Genomic DNA, 19226 nt, shown 5'->3' on the forward strand with positions numbered 1-19226 from the left:
GTGGTAATGAGTTGCAGTGGATTTGGTGGTGAGGCGAACCAGTGTTGTTTGGTAATGTGGGGGGAGGGGGGCAGGCAGATAATGCAGAAAACACTAGCATTGCTGTTGCCGATTTCTTCCTTGTTAGATGGCTGGGTGGCGAATGGTATTTCCAGATACAGGCTGGCACCTTTCTCAAATGGTAAACTTAGGTACGGAAATGGCTAGTCTTATCTATAAAAGCCATGCTAATCTCAGCACACACTTACACTAGTCAAACCAAAATACATTTGTTGAATGGTCACCTGCTTGTTTCTTAGAACTGCTTGTTTATTGTTTTTTAACACTAGTGGACACAGGCATCCTCACCATGTTTCTTGCATACAGCTGTGTATTAGTGCGCTGACATTTTTAAAATGTAAATTTATTATTTTAAAAGTTATTTTCTCTTTTGTTCCCCAAGGCACGTAATGATCCTTTGGTTCAAGAAATAAACAAGAACTTTGCTGAGGAGGTAAGCTTTAGACAATGTACTTGCTATCACTTATGAGCTTACCTGCATTTGATAATTGTCATGTTTTCTTTTGGCAGGTTGGTCTACGTGTTGTTCACATCTGTCTCCCTGAAGGCAGCAGCAAAGATGAGGTAACCACAGTACCTGAATGATTCTTCCTCTTTTGCTTTCATCGTAAACTTTTATTTATTGCTGATACTGATTATCGATTTGAGCAGATCTCTGTTAACTCAAGTGAGGGTCAGGGCTGTCTTAGGTAGTAAGCGTTAATCCCAGTTTGACAAGTGCTGTCCCCTGGAAGTCTGAGGCAGAATCGGCCGTCATGCTTTGTTTCTGTGTCTGGTATTTCACTGCAGCGTCCCGTCATAGCAGGCAAAGACTGGGTGCTTTTTGTGTTGGTGGAAGCTCTGGACTAGGGTTCCCATTTGATATCCTATCTCCCACAGCTGCTCTTGTGACCTTAAATCTATTTATGGAGCTCTTGATTCTTGCCCAGGTTTTACTCAGGGAAATTAGAGATTAATTGCTTTGGGATGGGGGCAGGGGATTGAATTATTTTGCCTTTCTATTGATCTTGTAATGCTTTAAGTACATGTTAAAAAATTCATCTACCCCAAATCACTAGAGGGCTACCTTCTTACCTTGTTTAAGCATTACCTTGGAGGCACAGCACTAATACCAAGTATGTTTTACATATAGCAAACCATATTAATATACACAGTCCTGAGTTATCAGATAGTGAAAACAGGAAAGGAGTTTGTAGTAGAAGATGCCACTGTTCTCAGCTGATCTTCTTGTGCTTGGGAGATTTGATAATACTTGTTGATTTTGTGTATTGTTTTGTATTTGGTACACTTTGTTTTTAAAATGTTACTGTCTTGCACTGTAATGTCAAGAATGGCTTCCGCATATATTGAGAGGAACTTACAGCTTTGTATTTGCTATACATTCCTTATGTTAACTAATTCGGGGAGTCCAGTTTTGTGAATGATGGATAGTAAGCTAGCTATGTAAGAAAGCTGGGCTTTTGAAATGAAGATCAAATACACTTTGCTGTTAGTAAATGAGTTTTACCTGCTGAGTAACACAATAGGAAATAGGTGAAATGTAGTGGGTATGGAGCAGTAGCTGATGATGGGGTAATATCGTAGGAAGTGGCTGAGCTATGTGTAAGGAAAAAAACAGGGTATTTTTGTTGTTTGAGGTAAGCTACTTTTAAGAAAGTTGCTAACAGTTTGCCTACCTTGCCTATTTGCTCACTGATGATGATATTTTTTCCATCCATTAAAATCCAGGTTAGCTTGCTTCCTCTGGCTGGGGGTATTTCAATACCATACATTTCTTGTTCTGCCACAGCTATCTGTGTACAGTACAGGCAGGCTAATGCAAGATCGCTTACCCTGTATGAGTTGTACACATTGTAAATGCAATGATAATGGAAAAAATAAATTGTTATTTTCCTGTGGAGCAGGCACAAATCTGTTCAAAGATCCTTAGATTCAGGCCTCGTGTGAGCTACGTTGCCTTTGGTTACTGTGTGGACCCCCAACATTTGGTAGCATATCAAGACTGTTAAAGGAAATGTGGATGTTTTTACATCCATTGTGTGATGTGTATCCTTGTCTTTTCTGTTGGAGCACCTACCAGCCTTATTGCTGCCAAGTGACAGACACTTTATACATATGCCTCTATCTATCTCAGAAGTCAGCAAACTACAGGGACATCTGTATACGGGTGATATGCAGGTACAAGCCTCTTTAACAGGAACACAGCATGCTTTTGTGGTTCAGATGTCACAGATGGTCTAACCCTTACCAAATTCCCCCACATGTTGATTGCATGTCAAATGTTTGGACAGTATAGTTCACAATTAGACTGAATGGTTCACATGCGAAGTGTTTTAGGAAGGTATGGCATTAGTTAAGGAAAAAATTCTTACTTTCTGTTGGATATTAATGCAGTTAAATTATAAAGCTATGTGGTGATTGCACACTAATTTTATATGAATAATGGAAAGATGTGCTTATATGACATTTTTCACAAGAGAGAACTTCTGCTTGTTTCTTTTGCATTATATTCTTCATGGCCACTGCAGAACAGCACGTATCACTAGGGATCAGTATTGTGCTTTAGATAGGAAGCAGACAAGGGCAGTTAATGCAGACGTGGATGTTGAATGTGACCAACAATAAAATGTTTGAACTCACATCTGGTTCAATACTTGATATTCATAAACATTTATGCAGTACCATGTAAAAATAATAATTCTTCATAAGATAAATGTCAGCTCTTAGGATCAGGGTGTTTTGAGGAGAATCAGTAACAGTATAGGCTGTTCTAATAAAAATGAAAATTCTCTTTGCCCTACTGCTCATGTAATTGTTTGTTTAATGTGACAGCTTTTCACCTGTGCTCTGTGTTAGGCTATGAACTGGTCCTATTTTGAATTGTATTTTAACCAAGGAGTCTTATGTCTGAAAGCATCCTGTGAAAGTGAAAGCCACTACAGTGTCGACCTCTTGCTAAGATTTGGAATGGCGAAAGACAAAACGCTGTTGGCAGCTTAATGTCATGTAATATGTGTGGGCTTTGCACATTGTTTACAATAGAGTCAGGGTGGCTTAATTTGGTAAGCCATGCAAATGTAAAACGGAGGAAGCAGGTTATTGCTTTTTTCATTTAAAAGTAGCAATAATATGTGAGGGAAGCAAAGATGGCCGTAAGCAAGTTATTAAAAAATAGGTTGTATCCCTTTGTAATTAGATTCCTCTTTTGTCTGTTATTCTGATCCTTAATGCTTTTTATTAACTTCCCAGATTGTCAATGAAATCTTGAGGCTTAATGAGGATCCTAATGTGCAGGGCCTTGCCCTTGACCTCCCAGAAAGCTCATATAGCAGTAAGGTATTAAATGCTGTGAAACCTGAGAAGGATGTGGATGGGTAAGTGAACCACTGAGAAATAATATTAGCAGACACCAGGCTGATGTCTCTCAAAATCAGTTTTGCCCCGTGCATTTCACTAATGGATTCCTCAGTCAAAGTGTCCAGCTGTGCTAATGAGCGGTGTTAAAAGATCCTAGTATATCTATAAGAAATCTTTGTTGAAGTCACTTTGATCGTTATCTTTTTAATCTTTCTAGGCAGGACATGATCTTTTAAAAGAAATCAAAAAACACTGTTCTGGTTTACAGATATTATTACTTAGTATTTTGGTGCTTCAGTAATAGAAATGATAGTTGTACAGTTCTGAACACAAACCCCAAAATATTTGCAAGAAGGACTGAGGGTAAACTTGCAGAAAAGGTTTTAACTGCCTCACAGCATTCTCTCCTGGTGGGAGAGCAGGCTGTAACAGTCTGGACCCATTAGAACAACTTTCCAATGAGTCTTGAATTGCAGAGCTGTCTAGAGAGAGATCGAGATGTCTGAGTCACCGTTTTGCTGCTCTTGCAGCCTTCTTGTTCTTGCCTGAAGACTGCTACCCATCTCCATCTCCGCCCTCTCCCCCTCTTCCTTCTTTCATATCATATCGGGAAAATCTGAAAACCTTGCAAATTAATTGAGTTTCCATTGTCTGGAGTAGTGGAGGTTGACAGAGGAAGAAAATGCTGAGAATACTATTGTAGAGAACATAGTGCAGTGCAGAAACACCTCCCATCTCCTGAGCAGGCCAGTGTCATCCCAGAAGGATGCATTCTCTCTGGCTTAGCTTTCCTCTGGCAGGGCTGATCTTGTTCCACAGGAGTCACTTTGGAGTTTTGTCCCCAGATGCCACATCTAACCTGCCGCAGAGCAGAGAACTGCTTGCACATGCTGCACGTGTGTTACTTGTTCCAACTCTCAGGCCCCTTTTCTGGTCCCTCTTGAGGCTCAGGGTCTGTCTAATGGGCATGTGCGATGATGCAATTGAAGGATTTACTTTTACAATACATGTTTGCTCTTGGGATTAGCTATTATTCATGTTACAAGCTCTACTGAGGATTTACATTTCACAAGCTCTTTTTTTTAATTGCGGTATTTTTCCACTGCAGATTATCTGATGTAAACCTGGGACGTTTGGTACGTGGAGATGCCTATGACTGCTTAGTTTCTCCTACTGCTTGTGCTGTGATGGAGCTTCTTGAAGATTTAGGTGAGTCATTCTATCATAATTACAGCGTTAATTCAAATGTAACTAAAACCAGTATTAGTCCTGATTGAGACAAATATAATCTAATCAAGTTTTGTTTTCTGATTTGTTTGGTATTTCCCACCTGCAATATATTTGTCTACTGCTAGTGAAAAGAACCTCAGTGAGATCTGATGGAATATTTGCATAAATAGGTCTCAGCTCTACAGTTTGGGGAAATAAGGCAAAGATTTCCTGTCATAAGCAAATTCAATCTCACTGAAGCCACCTGAGACGTCTGAGTCCTCAAAACCCCAAAATATTGGGGGTGCAAACATTACAAGGGACTTCATCTGGCAAATTTGATTAGTGTGAGCACTTGAAGAAATCCAGGTCTGCCAGTAAATAATTGCTGAGTGAATTTTTTGAGGGGGTTGTATTTTATAAGTGCTAACATTGACATGGCAGATATAAACAGGTGGCTTTGAAGCTTGTGAAGACAATGTTAGTTCAAGGCAGGGGATCAGAAATAGTCCCTCTTAGGGCGATTCAGTGTTGTTGAGACAAGGATTTGTATAACAGAACTGTAAACATGTGGTCAAATGGGCTTAGTAACAAATATGAATGGAAGGATTTGTGAAAATAAAATACCAGCAAACCAGAAGAGCAATATTTGCTTACTGGAACTGGAGAGTCCCAAAGAAACAACTTAAAGCCAGTGGTTCGTGTCGCTCCGTGGGCTCCAAAAAAGCTGCCTTTAATGACGTGGTTGCTGTGGTTGAGGAGGAGCACAGAGGTGCCTTGTGGGGATGTGCTTTGCCGGCTGGCTGGGGGTGGGGGTTTCACGTGAACGCTGCATGTGTGGCTTGGTGCTAGTGCCCTTACAGCTGTGGGCGGCTCAATGCCTCGTGTCTGTCCTGCAGATGGGAAGATGGTGCTGCTGGTGGGCGCTGACGGGGCCCTGGGGGCCTCCTTGCACTGCCTCCTGCAGAGGAGGGGAGCCACCACCGCCAGCTGCCAGTGGAAGTCCCTTGAGCTACAGAACAAGGTGAGAGCTCTCCTCCAGCATCCGAGCACTGCTCCCCAGGGAGGTGATGGTCCCTGGCCGGGATGCCACCAGCGGTACTGTGTCGCTTGCATTGTGTCTTAAGGATTTGCAAATGCTGACTCTTTGGGGACAAAGGGGATCGGGAACTTCTCTTTGGCTTTGAAGAGAGGTGCAAGGGGATTTGGAGAAATTCGGGGTTTTTAATTCAAAGGATTTCACATACTTTATTTTCCCGGTTGCTTTTTGCAGAGTTTTTATCAACAATTCTGAAGTTGATATGACTTCCTGCCAACCTTCCTGTTTTGTTCCTTAATCCCAAGTTTCACAGAATAATACAGCTGGGGGTGCGTTGCCCCCTGTGTCTGTTCAGAAAGGGTCCCCGTTCAGCCTGCAGCACAGCACAGGCTGGCTGTCGCCTCGCATTGCACAGCACACGCCGCACGGTGGCAGCTAACTCAACCTGATGGTGTCCAGCCCCTTGGGTCTGAGCTCAAGGACAGGAGGAGGAAACACCCGTAAGCAGCTGTGACAGTTCAAAAGTCCTTTGGCAAACCCATGTTTTCACAGCTGCTGATGTTTTTGTTAGGCTTGTCTCATTTCTGTGCTTCGAGTGACTGACAAGGCTTAGGAAACACATACTCCTGTCGGAGGTGGAAGTGTTGTGAACTTCATATGGCAGCGTCTTCTGCCGTAATAATTTCTTGCTGTTTGGGTTTGAGGGCTGCTTTGGGCTGGGTGGGGAGGGTAATGGGGTACCCGGAGGTATTTCCGCTGGGTCATGGCTTTTGCCATGGCTTGGACCAGACCAGAGCTGCCGTGCAGTGCTACCTGCTGGAGACGGATCTGTTTCCTCCCATCTAGATGCTTTCCCATCATCCAGCCTTGCTTTTTGGCGTTCCCCATAGCTTACCTCTCACAGCAGGTCACGGATGGGAAACAGTATGAGGCTGAAGCAGGAGGAAGCTGGAGGCTTTGCACATCAGTCTTCCGAAGTTCATTTTAACTTCTGGCAATAAAGGAGTTTCTGCTTTGTCTGGGGGACCCAGCAGCAGCTGTCTGGGGAGACCTACCTTCCTCTTCCTCCTCTGTAAGCCTGCAACAGTGTGTCACCAGTAACCCTGAGCACTGGCCTAGCCGACTGGATGCGGTGCTGTTGCAGTTAACTCTAGCTCATAGGTAAAATGGAACGTGTGCATGGAGATTGTCCTGTACTGGATTCCCAGAAGCCCGAGAATCAGAAACCAAGCACAGATTTCTTATGCGGTGGCTAGGCAGCCTGCATTTGCAGTACAACACTGTTGGATAACATGATTATAAGAATATGAGAATTTATTTTCTCTTGCTCATTTGATACACTGGTTAAGCAAAAACAATTTTAAGGCTCACAAGGTTTCTTCTCTTTTTTTTCTATTTGAATTTCAAGTAAGCTAATGTGTTGAAGTAGACTTTTTTTCCAGGACTTGGAAAAAAATCATTTATTTTTTTTCTGCACAAAGCACTAACTTCAGGCGTGGTTATGCACTTTTGCTCCTTCCTCTGAAAGTGATGCTTCTACAATAGCATTCTGTGTGCTGTTCATAAGTATGATGTATGGTAGCACAATAACTTCACTTACAGAGTGAGAAATGAACTGATGAAGAGTACGAACTTTTCATTGAGATGCATTTATTTTGGAGTATATACCAGGAGAAGAAACATGGAGCTCAAGGCTAGGTGTACCTTCTCTGTCTTAGTCTTTTGGCTAGGCCCATTTGCACTGAATCACAAATCCCAAACCTAATGATATAATACATTTTTTGAAGCAGGTATTATCTTTGCTGATTTTTTCTTAAAGGGTAGCATAACATCAATTGTTTTCTTTAGCAATTATGTTGGTTTAAATGAGACATGTAATACTAATCTTGACATTTTTTTTAGATCGGGTTTTGTATCACAGTGGACTTGTTAATTCTTCTTTTACTCATGCACTTTATCATTTAAAAAACATTTCTGCAAAAGATGCAGGTATGTTTTAGACAACCTTAGGAAACATTTAACAGTGTAGAGGTATCTCTGCCAGCAAACAGCATAATACCATCTAGCATCTGACTTGGAAGTTATGAGATCTTTTCTATCTCGTGTCAGGAAATGAGAATAAAATAATGGGACATTTTAATTTTCTTGCTTTGACCTGCATAATAATTGACACACTTTGCATATTCTTTTCCCTTCCTCTCCTTTTTTTTTTTTTTTTTAAGGTGAACAGATTATTAATATTTCCCTTTCTTCCATTTTGGGTTGACCTGATTTTATCTATTAAAAATAATCATAGCACAGCTGAGCTATCTCCTTTAACAGTCTTGAGATTCATGGGTTTTCAAATAAAATCACAAATGAAAAAAATATTTGAGAAGGTTCTGGCACAGCTGTGTATACTTGCTGTGCAGAAATGCTGTTCTTTTTGCATTGATTTACGGGATGTAAAATAAAGTATGAAGTAAAGGATAAAGACTTGAGCGTTTTGGTGGAAATAGGTAAGATGTTACCCTTCTGCTCAGCTCTGTGTAGATAACTCTTCGAAATGCAATCAGTGCAGAGATACTGAGGAATTTCTCATTTGGTAGATCCATTTTCAAATGACAACCAAAAGTCAATTCAGTATTAGCAGGGAACAATGGGAATGATATACTTAGGGTATCTTTCTAGTTTGAAAGGAGAACCTGAATTGTTCAACTGGACTCTACTTAGTAATTTTCTTGCCAAAACTTGGCTAATAATTAGTACTCATAAGTAAATTTCAGTTCAGTCATCTAATTCAATCATCATTTCAACATGGTATCTTACACGTAAGCTTGTGAACCACATTATGCATATTTTAAGAGAGCTACTGCCTTCCAATTTGTTTGTAAAATAGCTGAAAATCAGTCTATCAAGGTATAATCAGTAATGGAAAATTTGTTTATGAAAGATTGGCTGAGAAATGGGACAGTGTTTCAGCTGGAGTGAACGAATGGGAGTTTTTCCTCAGGTTTGCTAAGAATGTCTGTTGACCACAGTCTGCTTTTTCTTAGAGCCACCACTTAAGCATCAGTGTATTTGAAATCTCTTAGTCATCTGCTGTCCTGTTATCAGTGTCTTGATAAGACAAAGAGCTTTGCTACTGGCAGAAAAACGCGTTTCATGTTGCTGGACACGAGTGACATGACAAAAAGTGAGAACAGCTGTAAAGATCCTATAACAGGAGAGGAGAGGGAGGCTGTGTGGAGTTCCTAATGCTGATGCTGTAGGCAGTGTGTATTTCTGTTTCATAACTTTGTGTGTATCATCTGTTTCTTGTGATTTGAATTTCATCTCCCAGCCTGTGAGCTAGATCAGTATGATGCTAAAGCATGCTTCGTGGCAAGAGGCTTGAGCATGCAGTAGAGGTACCCAGCAGAGGCCTGTGGGGCTGATGGGGGGAAGGAGAGGATGGGTGGCACTACATTCCCAGTCAATACCTCCCGTTGTAGCTGTAGGGTATCTGTGGAGGTTGGTCGTGACAGCTGAGAAATGTATGGGTTTGGCAGCCTTTTATTCCTGTGTGAGCCCCACCTACTTTCTTTTCGAGTCCAGTTATCTTACTCTCTCAGGGAGAGACTGCACATTGACGTTATGAGCAAGGCTGAGAGAATAGTGAGTAAAGCACAGTGGATCATTTTATAGGACCATTACAATTAGATGTATATAAAAAGAAGTCTGTTTTCTTTAGTTGGCATAGCTTTCAAGTATATAAAAATAATCCTTTGGGGCTTTTAATCATCACAGAACTGATATTGTTTGATGTAGCTTTTGTAGGGGCTAACCTCTGCACCTGGGAACTGCGTAGCCCTGGCTGTGAGCTGGGGCACAGCCTGGCTCCCTCTCCTGTGTCTGGAAGTATGGTACGACCGAGTGCCCAGGAAGGGTGGTGAGTTTTAGGAGCACCCCACTTACTGTGTGGCAGCACTGAGTGTGTGGGCATGGTAGGGAAAGGGCTGCAGGTGTCTGGGCAAGAAGGTGGTAGCACCAATTGCTGTGGTGTGCAGCAAGTGATTTACAGTCCACAGCTTGAATTTCCCAAGGTGTAGAGATGGAGCTGGAGGAAACCACACAAGGAGAGCATGTCTTGGTGGAAAAAATACCTGAAGCTAATTGTCTACACAATAAATTTTAAGATTTCAGAAGGTAATTAGCAGTGATTGATCTGGAAATTGATCTGTACGCTGATGTGTAAAATTAGTTTTCTCATTAGCAGAGGTGGGAAGGGAAAAGAACTTTGAATTAGTTTCCCATTCTTCATCCCCTCTAAAAATTTTAAATTTAAAAAAAAAAAAAATTAGCTAAATTTTAGCTGGCCTAACTTCAGACCCAAGAAACTGAGGGCTTTTACTTTTCAAATGTTAATGGATTCTTTTTTTCCTTGGTCATGTGTTTAAAAGTGGCTCTTGTACCACTCAGCTTAAATGGGGGGAAACAAAATGTTTATGCAGGCTTGATGTCAAAATAGGTTTTCAATTATCTGGAATATACAATTTCTCTACCATTATCATTAACTACTTGGCTTGAGTGTCTGCATTGTTGTTTTAACGTTTGATGTTCTGTCTTGGGAATGGGTGGTGGTTCTTAATCTGCTTCTACTTAAGTCCTGGTGGAGAGAACCGTATTTTGTTATGAGGTAAGGTTTCAGATTATTTATTGGCACAGCTCTTCCCAACTGAAAAAATATTTACCGGTGAGAAGGCAGGACGCTACTTGAGTATTGGCTTACTTCGTCTTCAACCCATTGCCTAGCACGCTGCGGATGGTTTCACGCGAAGCTGTCGCTCCTTCTGCTGGGATGCGTGGTGGGACGCAGCGCTTCCATCAGCGAGCACCGCCTGATGGGTCACCCCCTGGCCACACGCTAACGCCTGTCAATAGCTCCTCAGCCTTCTGGCGACGCTTGCCTGTAGCATCTGGTTCCTATCAGATGCATCCTCTGTCTGGGGACTGTGCAGTACATTTGCGAGGGAGGTTTTATGTGATGATTTCATAGGTCTTTTCCATCTCTAATGTCTGTGATTTATTTCTGATTTAGGAGATAGGGCCTGCACATGCCTCCCAGGGCTTGCTGCTTGCCTTTGTGATTTACGAGCAGTCAAAAGAGTAGGTTATGGCAAAAGAAAAAATAAAAAGGTGAGGCAGGCAGGGGCAGGGGCACGACTTCTTGCAAGGGAAACCAAAATGCCCTGATGGGGAGATCACATGAATCTGTTCCAAAGACACTCAGAATTCTGTAAGCAACTGTGTTGCTTCCAGTGGACTCACTGTCCCAGTTAAACAAGTTTCTGGATATAATTTTTTTAATCACCAAGGGAGGAAAAAGTTCCATAAAGTGTTTTATATACTTCATTGACTGTCCAGTAACTTTATAAATATTTGCACATAAAAATACTTGCTTATAGCAAGAGAGTTAAAAATGTATCTCCACTTTTTTTTTCCTTCTTTACATTTACTTTCTTTTGGAAATGAGGAAAAGGAAATCACGGGGGGAAGGCTTTGTTCTCTGTACATCTTCAGCCTGTAGGACAACTATTCTGTACCATGTGATAATTTTTCTTTTCGTGGAGGATGTAGGGCAGGGCAATGAGATCAAAGGTTTGTCTGTTTTTTTGACACATTTATGGGTATGTCTGACATTAGCCATCTGAACCAGTGCTAACATTGGCTAAAAAAAATGATTGTGTTCAGCTGTTAAAGAACATTTTTGAGCGTTATGATTGGTAGTCATAGAAATGAATATTTGGTCAATTGTCTTTTGACATTATAGTTAAATTGAATCAATTCTGTCATAAGTATGTTGGCTGAACATTTGTCAAAATTATCACTTATTGCATACAGCTCTCAACTGGTTCATAGCTTCATGATGCAAACAGTGTATAAAGCTCATAGTCCTTGTCTCAGAGGCTTTGCATGGGATGACATTCCAGATCTGCAGTGTATGAATTTTAACTTCTAGAGTATGATATAGTTTTTTTTGTTGTTTTTGTTTTTTTCCAAAAAGACTGGTTTTCTGTAACTGGGAATAATCACTGTAATCACCGATTTTCTCAGTGTTGGTGACACTGGCTGTTATGGCAGAGGCTGTCTTCTTCTGCAGGGGAGATTTGCTTCTTGTACTCTTGGTACACAAGAGCGTAATATGCTTGGTACATAAGTCATTGCAGTGTCTCTTTATTCAAATTTGCTTGCAAATTCCACAGTATAATTTGAGTTGATGCTAGTCAAGCACTATTACTTGTGTGGCCTCCTAGGAGTGGCATGTAAGACGATATTTGCAGGAGACACAGGAGCACAGGTAATTTGGGTAAGACTGAATGACCGTTGAGACTGTACGTTTGCAGGCAATCATAAGGGTGTCACAGGACTCCCGGTTGAAGCCCGAATCAGCTTGTAGCATTAGTCATCTGTAAAGCAAGTAAACCTTCTCCCACACTTTTGGCTGTGTTTCCACATGTGGATCTCTGAGGAGGGTTAGGCCATCCATGTGTCCTCTCAGGAGAAGCTGGAGCTTTTCTAGCTTTCTGCCTTTTCTGCCACAGTTATGCTCTTCTCCCCTCCTGGATGTGCAGCTGTGCCAAAAAACTGCTATCCTGATAGAATTTGTAGCTGTTCTTTCTTGGCAGGAGTGCTGGGCAGGGTTGCGTCAGAGCACTTTTGGCCAAAAAAGAAGCTGGAACGTTTGTCAGTCACAAATCAATTCATGGAGAGGCTTGCCGAGAGTGTGACACTTGACATTTATTAAAATTTTTGAAAAAAAAAAATCCAAAATCACTGTCTCTCTGAATCAATTTTTATGGTCCAGCATGAGGCAGTACTATGCCAATATTTCCTGTTGGAGTGGTTCTTTATACATCTGTCTCTGGTGCTGTCCCTTATCTCATGTTGATTCCAACAATTGTTACAGGGCCCTGTTTCAGAACAGGGAGGAAAGGAAGACACTTATCTCTTTGATTATAAGAATTTTTTAGTAAGCATTTTTGGTCTAACATCTGTAAGGTCGAACTAAATCAGAGGCACTGATTAGCAAGCATGAACTGAGAAGGGAAAAAAATGCTTTAATTGGTGTTCTTCAAAGTCATTGATGTTTTCAGATCAGGTCATCTTGCATTCCCATGAGCTGACCTGGTTTTCTAGTTTCAAATAAACTGAATGTACTCTTTATAATTACCTACTTACTGTCTTTCAATCCTTTTTTTCCCAAGTCTTTCCAAGTTATGTTGTTGGACAGTACTGTGGACAATGATGGGGCTTTTTTGTTGAAAATACATAATCCCAATTAAATATTATTGGTGCTGACTCTGATCCTCACTTGCCCATTTTCAGTTTACTTTGTTTTGCTTTTTTTTTCTTTTTAAAATGCTATTGTTCATAAATTTCATGTGGTAAGAATCCAGCCATCAGTTTTTATTTTTTTTTTCATTTATCTGCAAGTACTTTGCTCAAAAGACTGTTGCTAAAAAGGTCTGAATATAAGTTGCGTATTCAAGAATGTACTTCTAACATTAAATGCTTGTTTTGTTTCTGGGGTGGGTTTTGGGCTGTTCATAGCTTCATCATGCGGATGTGGTGGTAGTTGGCAGTACGAAACCTGATGATGTTCCTGTGAGCTGGATAAAGCCTGGAACCACCATCATCAACTGTTCTCGTGACTTGCTGTCAGGTAAGAGGCATTAAAAGTGAATCGTTCTTGAAAGTGATGTATGACAAATCGTTGAAGTAAGCGCGTGGCATGTCAATGACCACAGTGTGATTAAAAGGTATGTCTTTGGGAGAGAGCCTTTAACAGTGGGTGTTTGTGTACAGGGGATGAGTGAATACATCTCTGGTATGTAAATCGGGTGTGGGGGGGGAACCCTCAGTGAGGGAGGAAATACTAGAATAGATTCTTCAAATCAGAATTGTTAAATAAGCAATGATCCTGTGGATTCATTCAGAGGAGTCATCAAATAAGCTGTTATTTCAGTCCTGGTTTGTACAGAGTGTTATCTTGTGACTTCTGTGGCCTCATCTGGAGCATGGGGAAAAGGCAAGAGGCTAAGAATATTTTTTTAAAGTGTGTGCAGAGAATGGTGTAGGGAAAAGTGGAGAAATAGTGTAGTTCAGAACAGGCAAGATGTCCTCTGCAGCAGTTACTCCTACAAAATGAGTTTGGATTCCTCTCCGCCCGCCCCTTTTAAGGTAAGTTAGCTTAGTGGTTGGAGAGGGGGTATAAGTTCATTAATTTCTTACTTGAGAAATGCTGAAATTATGAAAGCTTCCCAGAAGTTACTGCATTCCACTGCTAGAATAGCATTTCTTATGAAATTCCTTCAACTTCTGTGAGAATCCCTAGATATTTTCAATTTTTTTAGTAATGCATGTATCAATTTGACCTTAAGCTGGGTATGTTTCCTAAGGGCAAATTAAGCAGACACTTTAAGGGTAGTTAATGTAAGATCAGGCTTGTTTTAAAAAAAAAAAAAAAAAACAAAAAAAAAAACAAAAACATATGTAGTTGTTCCCATGCAAAGCACAGCCTCTAGGCAAGAGATTCATTTTGTTGTATTTTTTGATATCCTCTTGAATTGAACACACACTGCGGATGTGGGAGATCTGGGTTAAATGCACTCACCTGTCTGAAGGTGTTTGGACTTCTTCCTCTTCCACCTCCCAGAACAGTGCTCTGATCCTAATGGGAATCTGAGGGGAGGGTACTAAGCCTCATCCTTAGTTAATGCTGCACAACTTGTCCAAAAATAATTCATTTTTTCTTAAACCAAAGAGGGATGGAGGAAAATCATGATATGCTAGTGTAGTGATTAGGAGACTCATTGAGTCTTTAGTGGCCCCTTGTATTTCATAGGGTCAATGGGATATAATTGTTAAGTATCTACAGAGCAGGTCTGTTAAGTACCTGCTTGGAGCATAGGTCTCTTCAGCAGGTACCCAGCCTACTGGTGTGACACACTCCTTGCATGACGTATGAATGGGGGAGAAGAGAAGAGGGAATGGAGGTATAACAGTAGCACCTATGAATATATGAGTGAGAAGGAATGGCCCCTCCTCATTTTAATCTTTTTCATCAGGAGCAAGTGAGGCCTCCATCTTGGGGTGGAGGTGTGGGTCTGTGAAGGCAGGCTGGGGTAAGCCCTTGTAGCCTGAGTGGGCAGCGCTGGTGACTGAACTCGCCCAGCTCTGTGCTGCTGGTAGAATCCCACTTCCCGATATCCAGTTCCCGTTTTCCATTGCAGGGGAGTCTGGGTCTTCCCTTCACAGGCACATTTACACAATTTGTCTGCTTGACGTGTCTTGAGACTTAAGAATCTTCAAGCCTTAGTTGCTCTATAGAACCACCAGTAATATTGTTGTTTTCTTCCTAAAAATGAAAAATTTGAAAACTACAGTAAAACATTTGAAAGATGTTCATGTACCACAGCAAAATTCATTCTTAAGGCAGGAATCATAAGATTTGGTATGTGCCTGTAGATTTCTTTGGATTGTTCAGGTTGTGGCAGTGGGCTGCTCTATGTATAGCATTTCTTTGAAAGGCAGCATGAGATTTTAACAAGATAGTTTAAAAAGAAACTTACCTACCAAATGTCCATCTGTCTTTATGCTTATGCTTTTGAGATTGTCAGAAACTTGGAGAAACTCCGAAAGAATAGCAGAAACACATTTTAGCAGCTTATAGAAACGTTGGCCTGAAGACTTGCTAGAGATGTACATGAAACACAGGTGTCTGTCTGACAGGAAGAATGCACTTAGTTGAATTGCAAGATATGTATTAAAAACATATTTTGGAACAGTTATGATCTTGGAGAAACCACTAAGTCTTATAACTGACTGTTCACTTTCAGTGCATAGCAGAATCTATTTGGCTGAGGTGCTCAGAAATTTTTTCCATGTTTTCTCTTGCTTTAGAAATGCCCAACCTAACATCTGTGGGGTCACAGGAGCTAAATGAGGCCCAAAAGCAATGATGGCTGTGAAGTGACTTTTATTGTTGTGACATGGTGCTAGTTTGCTATGTGAGATATATACGTAGCCTAACACACTTTCATGTTTTAAAAGCACTCCAAACTTGCAAGGATGTAGTTATATTGGGCAGCTGTAGTGATGTATGCCAGGAAAGTAGAGCTAAAAGTGCTTGCTCCAGGTGATGGAATTCTTTCTCCATGTTCTTTTTTTCTTTTTAAATCTGATCAAAGGTTTTCAAATGATTGCAATTCTAAAATTGCTAGCAGTGCAACATGTTATTCTGCTGCACTAATGATTTTGGAACAAAGTGGGTGCTGGTAGCCTCTTGCAGCAAAATGCTTCATATGTAAATGTATAGAAATGAAGAATGAATTTCTGAACAAAACTATGCCAAAGCTGTTTGGGATTTGAGGAACCCAGCTCCTCTGGGTTCATTTGAAAGCTCAAGCCAATGTGGTTTAAGTAAGTGGGAAATGTGACCGTTTCACCACATCTTCTCCATTCGAAACCCATCCAACCATCTGCATGGCCATGCATGGCCACAAGTAGATGGGCCTTCATCAGGATGAGGCAGAGGATGGAGCAGTGTTTGCAGTCCATCTGATCTTCTGACCAAAATCCAAAGCAGAGAGCACTGTTCAGCTCCCATCTGGAAAAAATGCATCCCTAGTGCACCATTGCAATCTTGTGATCATCCTGTTACTTCATGGGTGCGTGACTTTCATCTCTGGCTTCACCCCCACCCCTGTAAAAGCCTGGTTAGTTGTCACACATGGTGAGTGTGTAGTGTAGTCAGGCTGAGACAAGCACTTTATTGAAGGGGAACATCTAATTCCAACATGTATTTACAAGCATGCTAGCTCTGCCCTGATAAAGAAATCACATTAAGCCAAATAATATAAAAAGTTGAAATGTTTCTGCAAAGCACAGCTGTCTGAAAGGGGATTTTAAACTTCATTCTCCCTACTTCATTTGTCTTTCTGGCAGCTGTCCCAGCCTGGTCTCAAAGCAGCAATGCTCAGCTTATGACTGTGATGGGCTCTTCCAGTAAAACTCCTGTGCTCAAGTTGAAAACTGAATGTTTCCAGAAGAGATATATGTACATGTATATATGTGTGTGTATATATATATATGTACACACACATACATATATATACATATATATGTGTGTGTGTGTGTATATATGTGTGTGTATATATATATATATAGTGTTTTATATATTGTGCCTCTGGCTCTGCTGGTGATGGGCATGAGCTCTGGAGCTGGTGCTGGGGCTGGTGCTGTGCCGCCTCCTCCACGTGCTCCTGCCTGCGGCACTGGGCCCAGCCTGAGGCTCTGAAGCCCCGCTGCCACCATGGGGCCTACGGCTGGCAGGGGTGGCTCTGCAAGTTGACAAGGGTGTTTCATGATGGCAACAGCCAGGGCAAGGAGAGAGAGCTTGGCTAGGTCAGGGTTTGCACTCCAGCTCCCCTCTAAGAGAAACACTAATGCTGTCAGTGTGCAGTTGTTATTTTTTTATTATGTTTATGTCTACGCCCTTCGCCATGAGACGAGGGCCTTGCTTGTAATGCCCACAGAGATTAGGATGTGAATTTTGTTCTGGAGAAACTGCATCTAGATAAAAGTCCATAAGCAACAGCAGAAGAACAAGCCAAAAGGAGGATTAGTAGGAAATGTCAAAACAATATATTTAGTTAGGGTAGCTAATATAAGATTGTTTCTAGTGGCAACGTATCATATAATAATCCTAACTGTCTCTAAAGTTGGAGTCAATCTAGATTGTACAGACTGTTCAGAATATCTGCTTTTAATGGCACACTCACGAAGATAACTTTTGCTGTTCACAATTTTTTTCATATTCTGATTCCAAGTTGCAAATCCCAGCGTGTAGTATTTTGTGATCATTTCATTGTTCTCTCTCACTGTCATGGGAGTATGAAAAAGAAGACTCTCTTTACCATGCTCATTTAGGTGTCTTGTTAAAAATACACTTAGCTTTTCAAATCCTTGTACCTGTCAGGCTTTTCTTTTTCTTTTCTTTTTTTTTTTCCCTCTCTGGTCCAGAAGCAATTATTTGGATACTGGAACTGATCTCTGTTGTTCCTTATTTTCTTTTTCAAGTATACGTAAGCTTTGTCATATGCATGTTAATGTTTACATAATATACTTCAGAGCATACAGTTGCTCTCTTATTTTCACACTATATCAATCCTACTGAATGATTTCAATTCAAGTATTAAAGAAGCCTCCTGTAATTTTGGCAGTGACTTTGTTACCTTTCAAGTCAGCATTCAGAATTACTTTGTTTTGGGGTAGCTTTCAAATGTACTTGCTCCCACTCACAAAAGCCTCATGATTTGTTTTTGCAATTTTCTCTACAGGGAAACACAACTGTGGTCAGCAAAACAACCATGCTGCTGAAAACGCGGTTTGTTCTCTCGCGGTAGCAATGCGAATGCAGGTTAGTGTAACTTCAAACATTGTACATTTCTTGCTCTTCCTGTGAGTTGTAGAAAATGCTTCCAGAATTTAAATTTTCTAATTTTTGGTTTGCTCTACTGAAAATCCTACCTGCTTTCCATTTTAATAGCAACTCGTAATCAGTTAAGGGAAGCCATGCCTGTTGCATTTAAAGATAAATCAAAAATCAAACTTTTCACAATTCTTATAACTGTTGTAAAGCTTGCCAGAAGCACTTTTATCAATAGACTAATGTTATTTTTTCTTACAAGGCAATGAAGTTTACTTGTACTTGCACACATTTTTGTGGTTTGATGGATGGAGGATCCGGAAACTTGTTGTTTCATGTGGAAGCAGCACGAGGTTGTCAGTGAGCAATTAATATCTTCCATTCTTTTTAGGGTATGAGAGAATAACAGTAATTCTCAATGTTACCAGAATAAAATCTCCAGGCACCCAATTAGAGATCTTTTTCAGCCATTTAAGTGTTAATGGTTTTGTCTCTTGGAAATCTGTATAAACAATAGCACGCTCATAGTGCAGCAGTTGTTTTTTCTTACATCCTGAAACCAAGAGATGGAACAATTTTTTAGTTTGTTTTTTGTTGGCCTTTGTCATAAAAGTTATTTCAACACACTCTTGAGATTGCTTCAAATTAGTGTTCAGCATTTATGATGCAGCTGGTGTATGCTGTTTTCTTGTTTAAAAACAGAACATGGTAAAAAACACAGAGCGATGGATCCAGTCCCAGCGGTTCAGGAAGTGGGACCTCCGCTGCTTGAAGCTTCAACCTCTCTCACCAGTGCCCAGGTAATAAACATTTGATCTTTTGCTTTTGTTGGTTTGTTTTGTTTTTAAGAAAGTCATCCTTCCTTTTTTTTTTTTTAAAAAAAAAAAGTAGCCAAGCGTTAAACGTGACAATGAAACAAAAATTATCCCAAGCCTATTTTTTAATCTGCTTACTACATGTTGTGCCTTTTGTTGTATGCCTTCTTGTGACCATGCCTTTTTGATTCTTTACAACTTTTATTTTTATGATGTGCATTAGTGCCAAGCTTTATTTTTGAAGACCTAAAACCGGAAGGTTTCACTGCGGGAGGGGAGGTGAAACTGTATGGAA

The 19226-nt window shown here is 40.7% G+C and overlaps 1 protein-coding gene across 2 annotated transcripts in view; it reads left to right on the forward strand.

The window, feature by feature from the left end:
- Positions 1–19226, forward strand: part of MTHFD1L (methylenetetrahydrofolate dehydrogenase (NADP+ dependent) 1 like) — a 147122-nt gene that overhangs the window by 4148 nt on the left and 123748 nt on the right. For both annotated transcript variants that reach the window (XM_080587992.1, XM_080587993.1), the window contains exons 3-10: positions 443–493; positions 571–624; positions 3310–3434; positions 4526–4626; positions 5526–5650; positions 13238–13349; positions 18028–18107; positions 18819–18916. In XM_080587992.1, the coding sequence (XP_080444118.1) occupies positions 443–493; positions 571–624; positions 3310–3434; positions 4526–4626; positions 5526–5650; positions 13238–13349; positions 18028–18107; positions 18819–18916 (746 nt within the window). The remainder of the gene's footprint in view (positions 1–442; positions 494–570; positions 625–3309; positions 3435–4525; positions 4627–5525; positions 5651–13237; positions 13350–18027; positions 18108–18818; positions 18917–19226) is intronic.

The sequence above is a fragment of the Anser brachyrhynchus genome, assembly GCF_964034855.1.
Source record: "Anser brachyrhynchus genome assembly, chromosome: 3".
NCBI lineage: Eukaryota > Metazoa > Chordata > Aves > Anseriformes > Anatidae > Anser > Anser brachyrhynchus.